Source organism: Macaca thibetana, chromosome 2 (assembly GCF_024542745.1).
Source record: "Macaca thibetana thibetana isolate TM-01 chromosome 2, ASM2454274v1, whole genome shotgun sequence".
NCBI lineage: Eukaryota > Metazoa > Chordata > Mammalia > Primates > Cercopithecidae > Macaca > Macaca thibetana.
The window spans coordinates 52,334,875-52,358,635 of record NC_065579.1 but is presented as its reverse complement, the minus strand read 5'-3'; the positions used below and the strand labels follow the sequence as shown (position 1 = coordinate 52,358,635).

Here is a 23,761-nt window from a genome sequence, read left to right as displayed (position 1 = left end):
CTACAAAAATTAGCCAGGCCTGATGGCAAATGCCTGTAATTCCAGTTACTTGCAAGGCTGAGGCAGGAGAATCGCTTGAACCCAGGAGATAGAGGTTGCAGGGAGCCGAGATTGCACCACTGCACTCCAGCTTGGGCAACACAGCAAGACTCCAACTCAAAAAAAAAAAAATTCTGAAGTAGAAAATAGTTACTCCTCACGAGAATCCCATTCTTAGTGATTACCACGTAACAGTTTGAGTACACTTATTTTGAAAAGGTCTTTTCCTTAACCAATTATTTTTCTTGACAGCTTCCTTAACAAAAGGTTTAATTTAATTTAGAAAGTAATAAATATCTAACAATTATTAGCATTCATTATGTACCGACATCATGCTAAGCACTTTACAGGTAATAATTTATTTAATCCTAACAACAACTCTACAAAGTAGGCCACTATTACTATCATCCTCATTTTACAGACTGACAACAGCATGTTGAAAATAAGCTCTGGTAAATTAGAAGAACCAGGATTCTAACTGAGGCAGTCTGGCCCCAGATCCCAGCCCTTAACCTACTACTCTATACCGTCCTTCACAAACTCTCACTTTTACAAAAAGTTAACCATGACTTAAGAAATGCTAGTAATCTGCCCAAGGTCATGCAAATACAGAGTGGTAGATCTGGATTTCAACTCTGATTATAAATCCATTTCTGGAGCTCTGGACTACGGTGCTATATAATCCAATCCATTCACACCACCACCCATTGGGTGTTTCTTTGCTACACAGCACACTGGCCCTCATAATCACCACCCAGCAACCAATTCTCTCTGACAAATCCAGACAAAAGAATCAAAAGGCAGATTGGGCATCAAGCAACATGGGTTGTTTGACTCTCATATAAGATGGATAATACTTCTCAGTAAGATCTTGGGCACAATTCAAAACTAGCATGTCACTTGTGGACTATGAGTCTCAGAATATACAACACTGATGTAGTTATCTCTTAAGTGCAATTCTAAAATTTCATGTTTCTAGTATAAACCTACATAATTAATAGTATTACGTTTCTTTTTGAGTAAAAGAAAAATGATAAGAGATAAAAACAGTAATCTAAAAGTACTAAGGAACAGATGCCATTAAAAGAAAATGTGATGTAAAATATCTCTGAGAAAGCTTTTAATTACTTCAAACCTGTATTGAATTCCTACTGTGTAACCGACACCAGGCACCAGGAATAAAGTTTAGTAAGACACAGTCCTGCCTTCCAAGTACTCATGGCCTAGAGGTCTGTCTGACTAGTCATCTAGTCATGCTATAGCAGCATCTCCATAGCCTGTTAGAACTCAACTAGTTGGACAAACACTGTTGTCTGTGAATTCAAAGTCACATGGGAGAATTCAACTGCAAAAAAAAAAAAAAAACCCAAAACCAAAGGCATCTGGCATTACAAATAGCATAACTAAAACGGACTTAACTTTTCAAAAGCAGCATCCCAAGCCCTGTGCAAATAGAACTAGAATCAACCTAGTTGATTGGAACTAGATGTCTAATTTATGTATATCTGTATTACTGCAAACTCAGATTTCAGGGATGCTCTTATTGCATTAAAAGGAAGCGTTCTTTCTACCTCTTAACTCACTTCCTTTGAATGACTGTCACATACCCAGTTCCTCTGCCTCAATTTTTAGTTCCCTGTTTTACCAGTTACATGTCTTCACAAGCCGCTCCCCTCCAGCCATCTTTGCATTCGTGTCAGCCTTCTATCCTTATGGTCAGCATAGAGACCAGATTTAAACAGCTCCCATCTTACAGGTCCTTCACTAGAGGACATCAACATACATTCCACAAGTACCTGTGTAAAGCACAGGGAACCCTGCTAGCAAAAAGGACTGACTATTCTTCTATACCTAACATTTTTTTTGTTTCTCTACATTAAAAAATACAGCTCAGGTAGTTTCATATCTTCTCAAGGGGCTGAGTGAAATATAATCAGAATGATAATTATAATGAAGATTTAAACCATATATAAAACATTTACTATGTGTCAGATACTATTCTAAGCAGTTTATCTTATTTAATCACCACCACAACACTCTAGTTTACATAAAGAAATAAAGAAACTGTGGCACTTATAGCAGCTGAGTAATTTGATCAAGGTCATATAGCTGCTTAAGTTCCCAGAGCACAACACTGAAAATCATTTAATCCATCAGGCAGCTCGACCACAGAATAGCAATCCACCTTGGGTATAAATGAAAGAAAGAAGGCAAAAGGTATTAAAAACAACAGAGAGGGAAAAAGAGAGACACAAAATGGAAGAAATCAAAGGAGAGAAAGGAGACAAGGAGAACTTTATTCCCTGATCAGTCCATAAATCCTCTAAACTCATTTCAAAAGTCATGCCAAGAATATTCTAAGGATTTTAGGGATCAATTGAGAAGGGAGATTTGAATAGCAATGGACTCAGTCTTCAAAGGTTCTATTTCCACTCCACCTCAAAAAGACCAAGACTATTCCCAAAAACAAACCTAATCAACCAGTTCCCTACGGAGGACAACAGGGGATGAGAAATCTCGTATGGATTACTAGCATCCTCTGCCTTCAAAAGTTATAGTATGGAAACCAGCCTGGCTCTCTCAAGTGCTACAATGATCTCAGAATCTTCCAGAATTGCTGCAAAGTGCAGGAGCACAGCTGAGGACCACAACAAGCTTTGGTCAGCAACAATTCTTGCCCTTTTATTTCTCACCTGATACCATTAAGCAAATCAGTTGCACCCAGAAAGTAAAACCAAATCCTTAGCACAGACCTAGAGGATAGGCATGTATGTTCTTTTTCTACCTTCACAGAAAAAGAGAAATAGAAAATATATATCCTCAACTTACAATGGGGCTACATCTGGATAAACTCATCATAAACTGAAAATATATAAGTCAAAAATGTTTCAGAAGTCAAATTCTACTTATATTTTCAACTTATGATGGGGTTGTTGGAACATAATCTTATCATAAGTTGAGGTGCATACTGAATGTGCACATCACTTTCATTCCATCATAAAGTCAAAAGCTCACTAGTCAAGCCTTATCTTAAGCTGGAGACCATCTGATGACTCCGCAGTGTGGAGGAAAGTAAGACAGTAGCTAAGAGAGGCTATGGTAAGGTTTTGAGCAGCCTGCTTCTTCTCTAAAAACTTTTCCATCCACCATCAAAGATAGGACCACTGTCTTCTCTTCTGACTCATTAATGCTAATCTTGGGCTGAAGTTTTCTATCAACACCTTATAGAATTTCTTAAATATTATTATCAATAGAGATACCACTGAGATCTTACAGTCATGAAGAGATGTACTAGGTACCAAGAAAAACAGGAAAATTCTATATAAGTATACAGCAGGTAGGTATGTGTGCAAAGCACCCACATGTGCACACATACCCTCATGTGCAACATTATTTATCAGGTACTGATTGTTCACAAGATCTTACATTAGATATGAAGCAAAAAAAAAAAAAAAAAATGAATAAGGCACTGGGCGTGGTGGCTCACACCTGTAATCCCAACACTTTGGGAGGCCAAGGCAGGCAGATCACCTTAGGTCAGGAGTTCAAGACCAGCCTGGTCAACATGGTGAAACCCTGTCTCTTAAAAATACAAAAAAAAAATAGGCGTGGTGGTACATGCCTGTAATCCCAGCTACTCGGGAGGCTAAGGCAGGAGAACTGCTTGAACCTGGGAGGTGGAGGTTGCAGTGAGCCAGGATCGCACCATTGCACTCCAGCCTCGGCAACAAGAATGAAACTCCGTCTCAAAAAATAAATAAATAAATGAATAAGGTACCTCAATGTCAAGTAACTGTGTATATGTGTTGGGGTATGTTTTTAAATAAAAATATCTTATAACAATGTCTTATAAATATCATTCAGGGCTTTTTTAAGCTTTTCTTTAAGGGATGTTTCTAGACATGAATAAATTTTACTGTACTTACTGCTAAAATGTCTGCTTCTACAGGCAGTAGGTTTAAGAATGCAAAGAGCTGAACGGTCAAGATGGTGTAGACTTGTGTGGCTGACAGCATGAGCATCCCTATTGAGAGCAGCATCTCGTCGTAATATCACCTGGAAGACAAGGACGTAAGTAACTATGAGAGCCGGTGCTTTGTCCCAGGGAATAGATCATTTGATATATTAATTCCCAATGTCCAAAAATATCCCTTTTAATTATAAACATGTATTAACATTAAAAGTAAAGTTTTTATTTCAAAAGCATAAGAATTACACAGATTTGGACATTTAGGTGAATATCCATGTTTCGTCAATACCTATGTAACTCATGATGACAAAGTTCTGTGTTTTAATCACAAAAAAAAAATCCTCCCATAGTGCTCAGTTTATAGTACAGCTTGTCTTACTAACCCAATTTTCAAAGAAACTAGATTTCAACCAAAATAATGGTTAAAAACATACAAGCAGCTTTGCTTTAAAATTGAAAATTTTCTACAACTTAAAAAATTTTTAGCTTCTGGTTCAATATAAACTCACATGTAAATTTACTTTTCATTGCTACTGTATATTGTACCAACATCAGAGAATGCCAAAAAATTAACAGCCACTTATAATAAAGGAATACTTTTTGTCCTACCTCCTAACAATCTACACTTTTTTCCCTTCTCTACATCTGAATGGCAACAGCGTAACTACCTCTCCCAACTTCATCCTGTTCACTATGAGTCCCTTTCTTTCTTTTAGCAAAAAGATACCATGAAACACTAAATGTCAACCCATAAATATAAAAATTCTCATTGGTATGCCTCAATCAATTGTATTATATACTTTTAAACAAGTGAGAACGAACATTACAAAAACAAGGGCTTTTATAACAAATTATTTCATTAAATATCCCAAACTCATGTAATATCCATTTTGATGATGATTAGTGTAGGTAAATGCTCTAGATGTAGAAGCTGCCATACAGACTCAAACTCTGAATCTTTGACACACTGGAAGTAAAATACCTGTGAATAATTTTTAAGGTACCATTTACAAAGACACTAATATCAGAGATGAAATAAAAATGAAAACATGCTAAAGTATAGATTTTTCCTTCATGACAAAAAGTAAATTAGTGCCTAGGGATTGGCAGGGTGTGGGGGGAAAGCTTGAGGGAGGAGAAAGGTAGGAATGAGAAATGACTGCTAATAAGTAAGGGTTTTAAGGGGGAGATGATGAAAATGTTCTAAAATTAGACTCTGGTGATGGCTGCACAACTCTATAAATATACTAAAAATCACTGCACTGTACACTTTAATTGGTTGAATTTTATAATGTGAGAATTGTATCTCAATAAAGCTTTTTTAAAACGTCTAGATTTGTTGACATTCGTTTCTTAAGTAAAATACATTTCATAACATACCATGGTACAGAAAAGAGTTAACATAGCAGGCCTGAGATTGCTATCCCTAGAAAGGTCTGCTTGCAAGGTTGGCCCCTTGCTGGCATCTGGAAATTTAGATTTCAGGACAGTTCCCACCATTTCCTAGTAGGAACAGCTCAGTGTGCCTACACTTTACAAACAAATGTGATTTGTGCTAAATACCTGTTTTCCTTCTAGGGTCTAGAAATTTGGTACACAGTAGGCAGAGAGTGTCTATATGAACAATCCCTAATATAAACCCTGGGCACTGAGTCTCTAATGAGCTTCCTTGGTAAACGTTTTACATGTGTTGTCACAACTTGCTGGAGGAGTTAGACGCATCCCGTGTAACTCCCCTGGGAAAGGACCCTTAGAAGCTTACACTGATTTACTCTGGACTTTACCCCATGTGCCTTTTCTTCTCACTGATTTTGTTTTGTATCCTTCTGCTGTAATAAATCACAGCTGTAAGTACAACCATGTGCTGAGTCTTGTAAATCCTCCTAGTGAATCACTGAAATGTGGACAATTTCTGGTTAGAAATCGTACCATAAAAGCACACAAATATTTACAAAATAAGGTATAGTTGCTACTAAATTTTAGTAGGAGAAGAAGTATGTACCTTATTGACCAGTGACCTCTTTGGGAAACTGAATCTGAATAAAAACTATGACTTTCCATCTAAATCTCCAGCTAACTTTGGGGGAGGGAAAGGAAGACAGAGTTTGGAGGGAAAATAAAAGACAGGAATAATAACCAAAACAACTAATACTGATCCCTTATTAAGTGCCAGGCATTGCTGTAAGCATGTTATTAAGTTAACTTACTTAATCCTAACCTCCCTATAAAGTAGGTATCATTTCACAAATGGGGAAAACTTAGGAACTGTTAAGCAACTTGCCCAAGATAAAACAATAAATAACAGCAGAGCCAGGATTCAAACCTAACAGTCAGTTTCCAAAGTCCAAATTCTAAACCCCTACTGAAAACAGCATTAATATTCATCCAAGGCGTTCCAAGAGTAGAGTACAGCTTCTTGCCTACAAAGGTATTCAAGAGCTTCAAAAGCCAATGCTCATGGAGCAACAGTCACCAGTTTTCTTTTACTTTGTATATGACGGTGTATGTGTGTATATGGTGTGTATTCAATGATATGTAGTAGGTTTTGAGGGTTTTTTGCATTTATTGCCTTATTTAATAATGTTTGGGAGTTTTGCTTTATAGTCTCTATTTACAAAACTAATTCTTGCTCATTGTGGAAAATGTGGAGAAAATAAAAATTATAAATAATCCTCAAGTTAAGGAATAACTAGTGTTCATACTTTGATGGATAACTTTCCAGTCTTTTAGCGATGTATAGAGTTGTCCCCTGGTATCCACAGGGGATTGGTTCCAGGACTCCCTGCAGATACCAGAATCTGAGGATGCTCAAGTTCCTTATGTAAAATGATGTAATATTTGCATATAACCTACACATGTCCGCCCAAATACTTTAAAACATATCTTGATTGCTTATATCTAATACAATATAAATGCTATGTAAATAATGGTTATGCTGTATTGTTTCAAGAATAATGACAAGAAAAACAGTCTGTCCATGTTCAGTACAGATGCTTTTTTCCCCAAATATTTTCACTCTACAGTTGATTGAATCCATGGATGTAGAACCCATGGATACGGAGGGCGAACTGCATATTCAAATACATTTTTAGCAAAATTGGGGGCACACTGTGCATATTGTTTTACTAATTGTATTTTTTTCACTTAAGGTATTACGAATATTTTCCTAATTTTCCTCAAAAACCATTGCAGATAGCTGTCCATGAAATACTGCGGAGCTTCCCTTCTTTCAAGCACTGTTTTTTGTTCATCTATTTCACACTTTGGGTTTCCATACATGATTTGTCTACATAAAATAAAAACTACTGGTAAAAAATATGATGTATAAATGGCCACCTGGTATTCCTTATGAATATTCTTTAACGGACTGAACAGAAATTCCTACTGTTGGAATTTTTTTTTTAAGAAAAACACTGCAATAAATATTTCTTTAATTACACCTATAGGTAAACCCTTAATATTTTTTAGATTAAAGTGACAGAAGTGGCAGGCATTATAATAATTGCAGTAAAAAATATGGAATCTATACATATGAGTTTATATCCCAGCAATGTCCCATACTAATAGTGTAATTTAGAGATAAACATTTAAATTACATAAATTGCTTTATCTCTAAAAGTAGGACCATAGGACCTATAAGACAACTCTGTAGAATAAATACAATTATGCACAGAAGGGCTTAACATAGCAATGGAATATAGAAAGAAAGGACTTTGGACAGGGATGCCAACAGATGAAACAGGAAACACAGAAGGAAGACCACAGTGAGAGAGTAAGTACAACTTGAGAATTTCTGAACTTAGTATTTGTGGAACAGGCTGGTGGACATGTACACAGGTAACAATAAATAAAGGTCTCGAGCTCCACACAAGGCAAAAAGACTTAGGAATCATCAGTAGATAGGAATAACTGAAGTGCTCTTAATGTAAAAGTGAATATCAAAAACAGAAGAGGACTAAAAAAACTGAGGGATATCTAAGTTTCAAAGGGAGGTGGAAAAAGAGAAAAGAGAGAGAGACTGATTTCAGGAAAGTCAAGAAAGACAAGAACTTTAAAATGAATGTAAGGGGAAGTAAGGCATTGGTCAACAAAAGTAAATGTTGGAGAAGGTGCAAGAGGGTCTAAAATTTTCACATTTAAGAATCTGCCCAGGCCAAGCACAGTGACTCACACTTGTAACCCTAACACTTTGGGAGGCTGAGGCGGGTGGATCACCTGAGGTCAGGAGTTCCAGACCAGCCTGGCCAACATGAGAAAACCCCATCTCTACTAAAAATACAAAAATTAGCCAGGTGTGGTAGTTTTTGTAGCTGAGTAGCTGCAATCCCAGCTACTCAGGAAACTGAGGCACGAGAATCGCTTGAACCCAGGAGGCAGAGGTTGCAGAGAGCCAAGGTCATGCCACTGCACTCCAGCCTGAGCAACAGAGAAAGACTCTGTCTCAAAAAAAAATTAAAAAACCATCTGCTCAACCTAAACAATTTTACTTCCTCATACTCTACCACTCAACCTTGCTCTGATTAGCTCACTGTTTCCAGCAATCACCTTGCTGGGATTATATCTTCATTCACATGTTACCCAGGAACCATAATACACTACCTTCTATCTTCAAAAGAGAATTTGGGGGAAAACTACAAATCCCATGAAATTGTATGCAAAATTTTGTGTATGTTCAACTACAGATAGTTTCTGCGAAAAAGAACCACGCTTATTAACACGTTCTCAAATAAGCACGTAGGCTTTCTGTTGTTGCTGCTAGGTTTTGTTTTGTTCTGTTTTGTTTTCATTTAAATCTTCCCTTTTCCAGGAAGCCTTCTGAGGAGAAAGGTTAGCAAGCTTAAATTCTTTGACACCTTCTTCTAGCACTTAGTCAACTAGATTAAAATAAATGCAGGTTGTCTGTTGTATTACTAGGTAATATTATTTATGGTAAAAATGACTCCTGAATGATGAAAAGTATTTAAACTGTAAAGACTGTAAGTTAACTACAAAAGCTTATTACAAAAACATAAACAAAAAAAGTCTCAGATTCCCTGCAGTGTGTGTTTCTTGAAAGAAAGCATGATGCTTGAGGGAAGCTGGAGCTACTCATGGAATATTAGAAGAAGTGGTTCCTTTCATATGTGACACTTTTGTATGCTGAGGTGACACACATCCACATATTTATCTCACTGGTTACAATCCAGTATACTCTTTGGTAGGTATGAAAGGTTTATCTGAATGAATGTAAGGCTTCTCAATGAAGATGCATTTTATGTTGATATGTTGTGCTCCCAGTCTCTATCCTCCTACCTCCTACCAAGCTAGTGAACCTGGTACCAGGTAATAGCCCATCAGTTACTGAGAGTGTGGATGCCAATCAGAACCCCTGACCATGGACAGTGAGTGTGGTGCCTTTCTTCCCCATTACAATTCTTACTTGTCTCTCATGCTTGAACTTATTCAACTGTTGGAGTCTCTGCATGGTCTACAATAAAGTACTGTTTGTCGTGACTCTTATCCCCCAGCAAATAGAATACATTCATCTTGAGGATATTTTAGAACCATTCTGGGAAGCAGAGAATGCATAGAAAAAAATCAAGTAAAATCTTGCTGATAACAAACATCTACCTCTTTTCCTCCTTCCCTTTATCCTTTTCCTCCTCCTTGTGCCCCTCCTCCTCCCACTTATATTACCAAAGACAGAATATAACTCTGTATTCATTTTGAGTATGCCTATAATAAACAAAAGTCACACTTCTTCAAAGGAAGAAAGTTCAAAGTAGAGAATATACAAGAAACCCTTGAGAACTACCGAAAAGGCTTCTACAGATGTGTCCACTACCACCATCCTTGATCACATCTAATTTGGCCTACTATTTGACATAATTCTACTAGTTATTAACAGACATTTTAACTGAAATCAGCTTCCTAACTCTAAAGATTTTTCCAACTGTCAAATTCTAATTTTACTTTCTGTTCAGTCTGTACTATAACACTTAAGATGTATTCTTGCAAAACTGTTTTAAACCAATTCTAACAAGCCTTTAGCTCTCACTTCAAGCTTACAAGAATTTTCTGGAATGAAAAAAAAAAAATAAGATACCACAACATGGGTGTCTTGCTTGAGGGTAATGCCCCAATTACTACAAAATTCAACACAATAAACAGAGACAATACAAGAAGATAGAATGAGAAAATGACATGAAATTGTTAATACATCAAAAGAGATGAGAAACAGTAAAGACAAATGCAACATATAGTTCCACTAAACCAACAATAAAAATACATTTTGGGAATAATGGAGACAACAGAAATATGGCCCAGATATTAGATATCCTTTAAAAAAAATCCTTAGATATGATGATAATATTACAGTTGGTATGGGTTTGGCTGCATCCCCAACCAAATCACATCTTGAATTCCCAGGTGTTGTGGGAGAAACCTGGTGGGAGGCAACTGAATCATGGGGGACAGGTCTTTCCCATGCTATTCTCATGTGAGTGAGTAAGTCTTACGAGACCTGATAGGTTTATAAAAAAAGAGTTTCCCTGAACAAGCTCTTCTCTTCCCTGCCACCATGTGAGATGTGTCTTTCACCCTCCACCTTGATTGTGAGGCCTCCCCAGTCACATGGAACTATAAGTCCATTAAACCTCTTTCTTTTGTAAATTGCCCAGTTTAAGGTATGTCTTTAACAGCAACATGAAAATGGACTAATACAGTAAATGGGTATCAGTAGAGCGGGGCGCTGCTGAAAAGATACCTGAAAATGTGGAAGCAACTTTGGAACTGGGTAACAGGCAGAGGTTGGAACAGTTTGGAGGGCTCAGAAGACAGGAAAATGTGGGAAAATGTGGAGCCTCCTAAAGACTTGTTGAATGGTTTTGACCAAAATACTGATAGTCATATAGACAATGAAGTCCAGGCTGAAGTGGTCTCAGAAGGAGATGAGGAACTTATTGGGAACTGGTGAAAAGGTGATTCTTGATATGCTTTAGCAAAGAGACTGGTGGTACTTTGTCCCTGCCCTAGAGATTTGTGGAACTTTCAACTTGAGAGAGATGATTTAGGGTATCTGGCAGAAGAAATTTCTAAGCAGTAAAATGTTCAAGAGGTGACCTGAGTGCTCTTAAAAGCATTCAGTTGTATTCATTCACAAAGATATGATTTGGAATTGGAACTTAAGTTTAAAAGGGAAGCAGAGCATAAAAGTTCAGAAAATTTGCAGCCTGATGATGCAATAGAAAAGAAAAATCCATTTTCTGAGGAGAAATTCAAGCCAGCTGTAGAAATTTGCTGAAGTAACAAGGAGCCAAATGTTAATTGCCAAGAAAATAGGGAAAATGTCTCCAGGGCATGTCAGAGGTCTTCATGGCAGCCCCTCCCATCACAGGCCCAGAGGCCTAGGAGGAAAAAATGGTTTGCTGGGCTGGGCCCAGGGCCTTGCTGCTTTGTGAAGTCTTGGGACTTGGTGCCCTGCATCCCAGCTGTGGCTAAACAGTACTCAGGTACAGTTCAGGCCCTGGCTGCAGAGGATGCAAGCCCCAAGCACTGACAGCTTCCATGTGGTATTGCGCCTGTGGGTGCACAGAACTCAAGAATTGAGGCTTGGGAACCTCTGCCTAGATTTCAGAATCTGTATTGAAATGCCTGGATCCCCAGGCAAAAGTTTGCTGCAGGGGCAGAGCCCTCATGCAGAACCTCTGCTAGGGAAGTATGGAAGGGAAATACAGGGTTGGAACCCCCACATGCAGTCCTTACTGAGGCACCACCTGGTGAAGCTGTGAGAAGAGGACCACCATCCTCCAGATGCCAGAATAGTAGATCCACCGACAGCTTGCACTGTGCACCTAGAAAAGCCGTAGACACTCAATGCCAGACCATGAAAGCAGCCAGGAGGAAGGCTGTACCCTGCAAAGCAACAGGGGAGAAGCTGCCCAAGACCATAGAAGCCTATCTCTTGCATCAGCATGACCTGGATGTGAGACAAGGAGTCAAAGGAGATCATTTTGGAACTTTAAGATTTGACTGCCCTGCTGGATTTTGGACTTGCATGGGGCCTGTAGCCCTGTTGATTTGGCCAATTTCTCCCACTTGGAACAGTTGTATTTATGCAACGCCTGTACCCCTACTGTATCTAGGAAGTAACTGATTGGTTTTTGATTTTACAGGCACATAAGCAGAAGGAACTTGCCTTGTCTCAGAAAAGACAATGGAATGTGGACTTTTGAGTTAATGCTGAAATGAATTAAGACTTTGGGGGACTTTTGGAAGGCATGATTGGTTTTGAAATATGAGGGCATGAGATTTGGGAGGGGCCAGGGCAGAATGATATTGTTTGGCTGTGTCCTCACCCAAATCTCATCTTGAATTCCCACCTGTTGTAGAAAGGACCTGGTGGGAGGTAATTCAATCATAGAGGCAGGTCTTTCCCATGTTATTCTCATGATAATGAATAAGTCTCATGAGATCCGACGGATTTATAAGGGGAGTTGCCCTGCACAAGCCCTCTTCTCTTGTCTGCCGCCATGTGAGATGTGCCTTTCACTCTCTGCCATGATTGTAAGGCTTCCCCAGTCACGTGGAACTGTAAGTCCATTAAACTTCTTTCTTTTGAAAATTGCCCAGTCTCAGGTGTCTTTATCAGCAGTGTAAAAAAGGACTAATACAACGGCTGTATGAAAAAGTCCTTATTTTGGGAGCTATCTATTATAGTAAAGTACTTAGGAAAGAAATGTCATGATATCTGTCATTTAAAGCACTTCAGAAAAAAACACACTGTAAATCTAGGTGAAGATTAAATTGAGCTTCATTACACTATTTCTCTGCTTTTCTACATGTTTGAGAATTTATATAACAAAAAATTTATTAAATGCATGAAAAATTATTTTAACTCTTCAGTGATCTTTTCAGAAGACCTTCAGCCTCATTTCTTAACGTGGCATACAGACAAAAAATTTATCATTTTAAACATTTTGAAGTGTACAGTTCAGTAACATCAACTATATTAACACTGTTGTGCAAATATTACCACAATCCATCCCTAAAATTTTCTCATCTTCCCAAACATTAAACATGAATTATGCATGCCCCATCCCCTGGCCATTGGCAAGCACAATTTTACTTTCTGTTTCTATGAATTTGACTATTCTAAGTATCTAATATAAGTGGAATCATACAATATTTGTCCTTCTGTGACTAGCTTATTTTACTTAGCATGATATCCTGAAGTTTCATCCATGTTGTACCTCATGTGAAAATTTCCTTCCTTAGCAGGCTAATATTCCATTATATGTACATACCCCATGTTACTGATCCATTCATCTCTCAATCGACACTTGGGTTGCTTAGACCTTTTAGCTATTGCGAAAAAAATAACTTGAGTTCCCGCTTTGAATTATTTGTGGTATATACCCAGAAGTATTGCTGGATCATATGGTAATTCTACGTTTGATTTTTTTTTTTTTTTAAGAACTGTCATACCATTTTCCAAAGTGGCTGCACCATTTTACTTTCCCACAAATAATACACAAACACTATTTCTTCACATCCTTGCCAACATTTTTTTATGTTTTCCTTCAAGACCAGAATGAGATACCACTTTACATCTATTTTATGATAGACATATATATACAATATATATACACATATAGCCATACTAAAATACATGTAAAGTGGTATCTCATTGTGGTCTTGACTTGCATTTCCCCAGTGATTAGTGATGCTGAGCATCTTTTCATGTATTTTTTGGCCATCTGTATGTTTTTTTTGGAAAAATGTCTATTCAGCTCCTATGTACATTTTTTAATTGGGTTGCTTGGTTTTTTGCCACTGAGTTAACAATCCCATCAAAAAGTAGGCTAAGGACATGAAAAGGCAATTCTCAAAAGAAGATACACAAATAGCCAACAAACAAATTAAAAAATGCTCAACATCACTAGTGATCAGAAAAATGCAAATCAAAACCACTGTGCAATACCACCTTACTCCTGCAAGAATGGCCATAATGGAGGTTGGCATGGATATGGTGAAAGAGAACACTTCTGCACTGCTGGTAGGAATGTAAACTAGTAAAACCACTATGGAAAACAATGTGGAGATTCCTTGAAGAACCAAAAGTAGAACTACCATTTGATCCAGCAATCCCACTACTGGGGATCCAGCAATCCCAATTCAGGAGAAAAGTCACATAAAAAAAGATATTTGCATACACATGTTTATAACAACACAATTTGCAATTGCAAAAATATGGAACCAGCCCAAATGCCCATCAATCAACTACTGGATAAAGAAATTGTGGTATATATGGAATACCACTAACCCATAAAAATGAATGAATTAATAGCATTTGCAGCAACCTGGATAGAATTGGAAACTATTATTCCAAGTGAAGTAACTCAGGAATGGAAAACCAAACATCGTATGTTCTCACTCATTAGTGGGAGCTAAGCTACGAGAATGCAAAGGCATAAGAATGATAAAATGGACTTTGGGGACTCGGGGGAAAGGGTAGGAGAGGGGTGAGGATATATACTGCTCAGGTGATGGGTACACCAAAATCTCTCACGAATCACCACTGAAGAGAACTTACTAATGTAACCAAATACCACCTGTTCCCCCAAAACCTATGGAAATAAAAAAATTTTAAAAAAAGAATTATCTATATATTCTGGACAGCAATTCCTTATAAAATATATGACGGAAAAGTATTTTCTCTCATTTTTTTCACCCTGTTGGTACTGTCCTTCAATGCACAAAAACGTTTTAATTTTCATGAAGTCAAACATTTATTTTTTTCTTTTGTTGCCCATGCTTTTGGTGTCGTGTCCAAGAAATTACTGACAATTCCAATGTTGTGAAGCTTTCTCTATGTTTTCCTCTAAGAGTTTTACATAGTAGCTCTTATGTTTAGGTCTCTGATCCATTTTGAGTTAACTGCTGCATATGGTATAAGGTAAAGGTCAAACTCACTCTTTTGCATACAGGCATTGAATTTTTCCAACACCATTTGTAGAAAAGACTATGTACAATGCCTTTGTCCATCAAATGGTCTCGACACCTGTCTTAGTCCATCTGTGTTGCTATAAAGGAATATCTGAAGCTGAGTAATTCATAAAGAAAAGAGGTTTATTTGGCTCACAGTTCTGCAAGCTGTACAAGCAGCATGGTGCCAACATCTATAGCTGGTGAGGACCTCAAGCTGCTTCCATTCATGGCAGAAGGCAAAATGGAGCCCATCACACAGCAAGAGCAGGAAGTGAGAGAGAGGGAAGAAAGTGCCAAGCTCTTTTCAATCACCAGTTCTTAAAGGAACTAAGAGTGAAATTTCAGTCATTCCCATGAGAATGGCATCAAGCCATTAGCTCCCATCAGACCCTATCTCCAATACTGGAGATCAAATATCAATATGAGACTTGGTGGGGCCAAGCAAACCATTTCCAAACCACAGGAGGACTTCTGTCAAAAGTTATTTGAGCATGTATGTGAGGCTTTATTCCTGAGCTCTTTATTCTATTCCATTGGTCTATATATCTATCTTTACACCAGTACCACACTATTTTAATAACTGTAATTTTGTAGCTAAGTTTTGAAATCAGGAAGTATGCGACCTACAACTTTGTTTTGGCTATTTGGAGTCCCTTGAGATTCCATATATGGTTTAGGATAGATTTTCCTATTTTTGCAAAAAGGTTATTGGGATTTTAATAATAATTACATTGAATCCATAGATTGCTTTGGGTAGTACTGACATCTTAACAGTATTAAGTCTATCAATCCGTAAACATGGAATGTCTATTCATTTATTTACGTCTTCTTTATTTCAGCAAAGTCTTATAATTTTCAGTGTACAATTCTTCCACCTCCTTGGTTTATTACTACTTTATTTTTGTTGATACTGTAAATGGAATTGTTTTCTTAATTTCCTTTTTGGATAGTTCACTATTACTTTATGGGAATGCAACTGATTTTTGTGTGTGATTTTGTATCCTGCAACTTTGCTAAATTCATTTATTATTAATAGTTCTATCAGATATTTTTTCTTCTGTGGAATCTTGGATTGTCCACATGTAAGATCATATCATCTGCTTACAATGGTAATTTTACTTATTCCTTTCTAATTTGGATGCCTTTCATTTCTCTTTCTTGCCTAATTGCTCTGGCTAGGACTTCTGGTACCATGATAAATAGAAATGGCAAAGGCAGGAATCCTTGTCTTGTTCCTGATCTTAGAGGAAAAGCTTTCAGTCTTTTACGATCAATTATATTAGTTGTCAGTTTTTTATATATGGCCTTTATTCTGTTGAGGTAGTCTCCCTCTATTTTCAGTTTGTTGGGCATTTTATCATGAAAGAGTGTTAAATTCTGTGAAACGCTTTTTCTGCATCTATTGAAATGATTATGTGTTTTTATTCTCTTAATGTGGTACATTACATTGATTATAAGACTTTTCACACGTAGAACTATCCTTGCATTCCAGGAATAAGTCCAACTTGGTCATGTGTATAATGCTTTTAATGTGCTGCTGAATTCAGTTTGTTAGCATTTTGTTGAGGATTTTTACATCAGCAGTCATAAGAGATTACGGTCTGCCTGGCCAAAATGGTGAAACTCTGCCTCTACTAAAAATACAAAAATTAGCCAGGCATGGTGACAGGCACCTGTAACTCCAGCTACTCAGGAGGCTGAGGCAGGAGAATCACTTAAACCTGGGAGGCAGAGGTTGCAGTGAGCCAAGATCATGCCATTGCACTCCAGTCTCGGCAACAGAGCGAGGCTCCGTCTCAAAAAAAAAAAAAAAGAGAGAGAGAGAGAGATAAGGTATTTCCTTTTCTTTTTTTTTTTTTTTTTTTTTTTTTTTTTTGTTTTTGTTTTTGTTTTGTTTTTAGTATCCTTGTCTGACTTTGGAACCAGGGTAATTTTGGCCCCTTAGAATGAGTTAGGAGGTGTTCTCTCTTTATCAGTTTTTTGGGAAGAGTTTGAGAAAAATTGATGTCGACTCTTCCTTACATATTTGGTAGAATTCACCAATGAAGCCATCTGATCCCAGGCTTTTCTTTCTTGGAATGTTTTTGATTATTGCTTCAATCTCCCATAGGTCTGTGCAAGCTTTCTATTTTTTCATGATTCAGTCTTGGGAGGTTGTGTCTTTCCAGGTATTCAACCAATTCATTTAGGTTATCCAATTTCTCGGCATACAATTGTTCATAGTACACTTACAATCCTTTTCATTTCTGTAAAATTGGTAGTTATATCCCCTCTTCCATTTCTGATTTTAGTTGAGTCTCCTCTCTTGTTTTCTTTAACCAATATAATGAAAGATTTGTTAATTTCATAGATTTTTTAAAAAATCAACTCTTGGTTTTGCTGCGTTTTCTCTTGGCCTCATTTTTGAGAAACTGAGCAAACTGGCTGGCACACATGATTATCTGTATGGTTTTAGAGGATAAATGACAGTTACCTGTCTAATGCTGGTCACTGAAAAATTTAAAAATTTCCCAAGCATCACAGTAAATCCTAACTTCACATTTAAATCTTTGACAACGAATTTTTAAGACCAGTATTACTTTCAGGAAATTCACTTCCAAATAAATTTTAATTCTGAAGATGAGTCAACAGTGTGATACCAACAACTTCACTGCCATATAACACTCATGAAACAGCCAACCATCTCCATAAGAAATCCACCAAGTAAGCTCAGATTCCACTGGTTCTGAAGCTGTATTCCTGACCTTCACTGGCATCTCAAGAACTGGACCAAAATATTCCACTACTAAAAGAACTGTTATCTTTTCCTAATTTGCGAAAAGAATAAACAAAAAGTAATTTCCATTTGTTTTTTTCAAGAAATGTACCTTATACTACAATAAGCATCAAAAGAATATATACTGTACCAAGCACTAACAGAAAAAATCAGTGAACAATTAACTATTTTAGTGGAAAATTTATAATAGCCAGTCACACATCATTTAATAGGTTATTTTTCCTACAAATGTGATTATGTATATGTATATGTATATAACATATATATGGCACCATAAAATTTCCTCCAAAATAGTGTTCGCAGCTCACACACCACCTAAATATATCAATAACTTCCTAGTGTCCCTTAAAAAGCATCAAGATTTCCAGGAATTCTGGCAACTAGAACTTCTAACAGATACTGTATTAGTCCATTTTCATACTGCTATGAAGAAATACCTGCCCCTGGCCCCTCCCAAATCTCATGTCCTCATATTTCAAAACGAATCATGCCTTCCCAACAGCCCCCAAAGTCTTAATTCATTTCAGCATTAACTCAAAAGTCCACAGTCCAAAATCTCATCTGAAACAAGGTAAGTCCGTTCCACCTATGAGCCTGTAAAATCAGAAGCAAGTTAGTTACTTCCTAGATACAATGAGGGGACAGGCATTGGTTAAATACACCCATTCCAAACGGGAGAAACTGGCAGAAACAAGGGGGCTACATGGTCCATGCAAGTCTGAAATTTGACAGCAGGGCAATCAAATCTTAAAGCTCCAAAATAATCTCCTTTGACTCCATGTCTCACATCCAGATCATGCTGATGCAAGAGGTGGGCTCCCGCAGACTTGGGCAGATCTGCCCCTGTGGCTTTGTAGGGTACAGCCCGCTTCCTGGCTGCTTTTATGGGTTGGCGTTGAGTGTCTACAGCTTTTCCAGGCACGTGGTGCAAGCCGTTCGTGGATCTACCATTCTGAGGTCTGGAGAACAGTGGCCCACTTCTCATAGCTATTCTAGGCAGTCCCCAGTAGGGACTCTGTGTGGGGGGCTCCAACCCTGTATTTCCCTTCCACACTGCCCTAGCAAAGGTTCTCCATGAGGGCTTCACCCCTGCAGCAAACTTCTGTCTGGACATCCAAGCGTTTCCATACATTCTCTGAATTCTAGGTAGAGATTCCCAAACCTCAGTTCTTGACTTCTGTGCACCTTGCAGGCTCAACACCATGTGGAAGCTGTTAATGCTTGGGCTTGCACCCTCTGAAGCCATGGCCCAAACTGTACCTTGGTCCCTTTTAGCCACAGCTAGGACCCAGGACACCAAGTCCCAAGACTTCACAAAGCAGCAAGGCCCTGGGCCCAACCCAGCACACCATTTTTTCCTCCTAGGCCTCTGGGCCTATGATAGAAGGGGCTGCCATGAAGACTTCTGACATGCTCTGGAGACATTTTCCCTATTTTCTTGGCAATTAACATTTGGCTCCTTGTTACTTCAGCAAATTTCTACAGCTGGCTTGAATTTCTCCTCAGAAAATGGGTTTTTCTTTTCTACTGCATCATCAGGCTGCAAATTTTCCAAACTTTTATGCTCTGCTTCCCTTTTAAACTTAAGTTCCAATTTCAAACCGTATCTTTGTGAATGAACACAACTGAATGCTTTTTGAGACGGAGTCTCGCTCTGTCGCCCAGGCTGGAGTGCAGTGGCGCGATCTCAGCTCACTGCAAGCTCCGCCTCCCGGATTCACGCCATTCTCCTGCCTCAGCCTCCAGAGTAGCTGGGAATACAGGAGCCCACCGCCGCGCCCAGCTAATTTTTTGTATTTTTAGTAGAGACGGGGTTTCACCATGGTCTCGATCTCCTGACCTCAGGATCTGCCCGCCTCGGCCTCCCAATGTGCTGGGATTACAGGTGTGAGCCACTGCGCCCGGCCAACTGAATGCTTTTAAGGGCACTCAGGTCACCTCTTGAACAGTTTACTGCTTAGAAATTTCTTCCGCCAGATACCCTAAATCATCTCTCTCAAGTTAAAAGTTCCACAAATCTCTAGGGCAGGGACAAAGTGCCACCAGTCTCTTTGCTAAAGCATATCAAGAATCACCTTTTCACCAGTTCCCAATAAGTTCCTCATCTCCTTCTGAGACCACTTCAGCCTGGACTTCATTGTCCATATGACTATCAGTATTTTGGTCAAAACTATTCAACAAGTCTTTAGGAAGCTCCACATTTTCCCACATTTTCCTGTCTTCTTCTGAGCCCTCCAAACTGTTCCAACCTCTGCCCCTTATCCAGTTCCAAAGTCACTTCCCTTTTAAACGTAAGTTTTCAGGTATCTTAATAGCAGTACCCACTCCACTGCTAACAATTTACTATGTTAGTCTATTTTCATACTGCTATGATGAAAACTCGAGACTGGGTAATTTATAATGAAAAAGAGGTTTAACGGACTGACAGCTCTACATGGCTGGAGAGGCCTCATAAACATGGCAGAAGGTGAAGGAGGAGCAAAGGCATGTCTTATATGGTGGCAGGCAAGAAAGCATGTGCAGGAGAACTTCCCTTTTATAAAACCATCAATTCACATGAGACTTATTCACTACCACAAGAACAGCACAGAAAAAACGACCCCCATGATTCAATTACCTCCCACCGGGTCCCTCCGACAACACATGGGGGTTATGGGAGCTACAATTCAAAATGTGATTTGGGTGGGAACACAGCCAAACCATATCACATGCTATACGTAAATACCCACAGTTTTTTAAAGCTTTTAAAGACACTGGATCAGAAGCTGTCATAAGCAAAAGTGTTACATCAGAAAACAAAACAAAACAAAAACAACAATAACACGGCTTCTCTTTTTAAGCAAAAATAAGATGCACAATATTTTTTGCAAGAAAGCAGAAGTTTGCCCAGCAAATTCCTCTAACATAAAGCCTTCCAAGTAAAAGCAAGCATAATCTAAGATTTTTAACTACCACCATCAACCAAAGCAAAATTTTTTCATCTAATGCAATAAATGTTTTACAATTTGATTTTTCAACAAATGAAACAAAATGATCCATTTTTTACTTTTAATAGATTAAGAAACAGGTTTTTCCGGGCAGGTGTGGTGACTCACACCTGTAATCCCAACACTTTGGGGGGCCGAGGCAGGAGAATCACCCAAGGTCAGGAGTTCGAGACCAGCCTGGCCAACATGGCAAAACCCTGTCTCAACTAAAAATACAAAAATTAGCCTAGCCTGGTGGCTCATTCCTGTAATCCCAGCTACTTGGGAGGCTGAGGCAGCAGAATCGCTTGAACCTGGGAGGCAGAGGTTGCAGTGAGCCAAGATTACCACTGCACACCAGCCTGGGTGATAGAGCAAGACTCCATCTCAAAAAGAAAAAAAAAGAAATAGGTTTTTCCAAAATACCAAATTCTTTCCAATCTCAGGGCCTTCATACCAATTGTTCTCAACCCCAAAGTTATAGTTTCTCATTCAGTGTATATGAGATGTGATCTGGTAATCTATACTACTTACAGTGTTTACATATACTCCAGGTGACTCTTATAAATAGAAAATACATTTTTAGTTCAGTATATCACAAATCTCTCAGTGCCTGTGACAAAAATAAATGTTCCCAGGCCCCTCTCCTTGAGATGCAGACAGAAAACCTATAATTTGACTTTTTAAAAAAAGTTCCCTATTGAATCCTTATAATTAAGTCAAATTTGGAAAGCACTGTTTTGAACCAAAGATTGGCAAGTGGCATACCAAGTCATTATTCATAAACTTCTTCCAAGTCAATAGGCAGCGGGCAGAGGGTCAAACTAAAGAAAGGAGAAACAGAGAGAGAGAGATAGGAGTGCTAACAAAAACAGACTTCATAATTCTTTCAAATACCATTGTTGTCACGAGTACCATAGGTTGCCAATCCTAGCAATAAGCCACACAGCAAACAAGAAAAAGACAATTGACAATGAAATTGCTTTCATGAATAGCAGAATATTCAACACTAAGATGTAAGATGGTAGAAAATTCTGGTTTTCTTGATTACCAAAATATCAAATACCATGCAAAGTATACTTGAAGGCGTTAATGTCATCTATCTCCCGAACCCGAATGTTTAATTTTCATGATTCCTCACATAAATGTCACCATCACTCTAGCCAACATTGATAGAAAACTTAATTTTGTGCTAGGAACTGTGTTAAGCATCTAATCATCAAAACAACATTGTAAAATAAAACAAAAACAACACAGGGAACTTGCACTATCGCTCCATTTTCCCTATTTTAAGGGATTCAATTTCTATGTTTAAGTGCTAGAGTCTAACTGGCTGACTAAATGAACCAGTTCCCTCATCCCAATCCCTCCTTTAATTTTTGCAATTTCTGAACAAAAAGCTGAGAAGTCTAATGACTCATACTTAGCTCAGGTGTTAAGCATGAAACTTAACATGGCTTACCATGTTAATGGTGGAGCACCAGATCAAGTTATACCACTCCCATGGATTATAACAACTGTTTCTTTAAAAAAAAATAGAGAGATGGGGGTCTTGCCTTGCTGCCCAGGCTGGTCTTGAACTCTTGGCCTCAAGCGATCCTCCTACCTTGGCCTCCCAAAATGCTAGGATAACAGGCATGAGCCACTACACTCAGCCTATAACAACTGTTTATTTAAAACATCACCCAAAGACCAAGCCCTGTTCTTGGTCTTTTCTGGACACCACAGTCTCCCTTGGCAAGTGTTTGCAGCCTGTGTATGCACCTACCACGCCTCACTCTTCTTATAATCATCTTTTCTTTTTCTATTATAATACTCACGACTTTCTATCACACTATAATACTTGTAATATTTATTGTTTATTGTTCAGCTTTGCCACAAAAATATATGCTCCTCAAAGACAGGAATCTTTATTTTATGGATGTATCATAAGTACCTAAAGAGTGCCTAGCATGTATTAGGTGTTTAATATTAATATTTGTAGACTGAATGCCTACATGGCCTCTCTTGATATCTTCTGCAGAGCCTCTGAATGTGACTACCTGTTAACTATGCTCAGAAAAAAAATTTAAGACCTTAACATTAAAAATGTTAAAAGTTTATATATACTTTATATATACAGTCATCCTCGGTATCTGTAGGAGATTGGTGCCAGGACTGCCCGTTCATACTAAAATCTATGGATGGTAACGTTCCTTACCACAGATGGTACAGTATTTGCATATAACCTATGCAAACCCTTCGATATACTTTAAATCATCTCTAGATCAGTTGTAATACTGAATACAGTGTAAATGCTATGTAAATAGTTGTTATACCACAATGTTTAACATGTTCAGTAGAGATGCGACCATCCATTTTTGCCTGAATATTTTGAACACTGGTTGAATCCACAAATACAGAGCCATGGATACAGAGGGTCAACTGTAAGTTAATATTTAAAAATACGTAAATATGGCTAGGCATGGTGGCTAACGCCTGTAACCCCAGCACTTTGGGAGGCTGAGGTGAATGTATTGCTTGAGTCCAGGAGTTCAAGACCAGCCTGGCCAAGATGGCAAAACTCTGTCTCTACAAAAAATACAAAAATTAGCTAGGCATAGTGGCATGCACAGGTAGTCCCAGTTACTCAGGAGGCTGAGGCATGAGGATCGTTTGAGCCCAAAAGGCAGAAGTTGCAGTGAGACAAGATCGTACCTCTGCACCCCAGCCTGGGTGACAAAGCAAGACCCTGTCTTAAAATAAAACATAAATACTATGAAATAATAAATGAATTTGCTGAATCATGTAAACTCTGGATGGTGGGACTCTGTGGTTTTTATTCTTCTTTATATTTATCTGCATGTTTCAGAATAAAAAACTAAAACTCCCTAGACTATTTCATTTTACATAATATATACAGGAGACTAGAAGAAAATACATGAAAATATTAAGAGAAATCTGTTCTACTTGCTCAAGTTTTCTAAGAGTGAATTACTTTTATACAGCAAAACATTTCTTAAATAAGCAAGCAACAAGTCTTTTAATTTACAAGTTTACTTA

The 23,761-nt window shown here is 38.1% G+C and overlaps 1 protein-coding gene across 2 annotated transcripts in view; it reads right to left on the bottom strand.

Moving 5' to 3' along the window:
* RNF13 (ring finger protein 13) overlaps positions 1 to 23,761 on the bottom strand; it is a 159,609-nt gene that overhangs the window by 121,968 nt on the left and 13,880 nt on the right. For both annotated transcript variants that reach the window (XM_050779780.1, XM_050779781.1), the window contains exon 2: positions 3,966 to 4,095. In XM_050779780.1, the coding sequence (XP_050635737.1) occupies positions 3,966 to 4,079 (114 nt within the window). In that variant the 5' untranslated portion in view covers positions 4,080 to 4,095. The remainder of the gene's footprint in view (positions 1 to 3,965; positions 4,096 to 23,761) is intronic.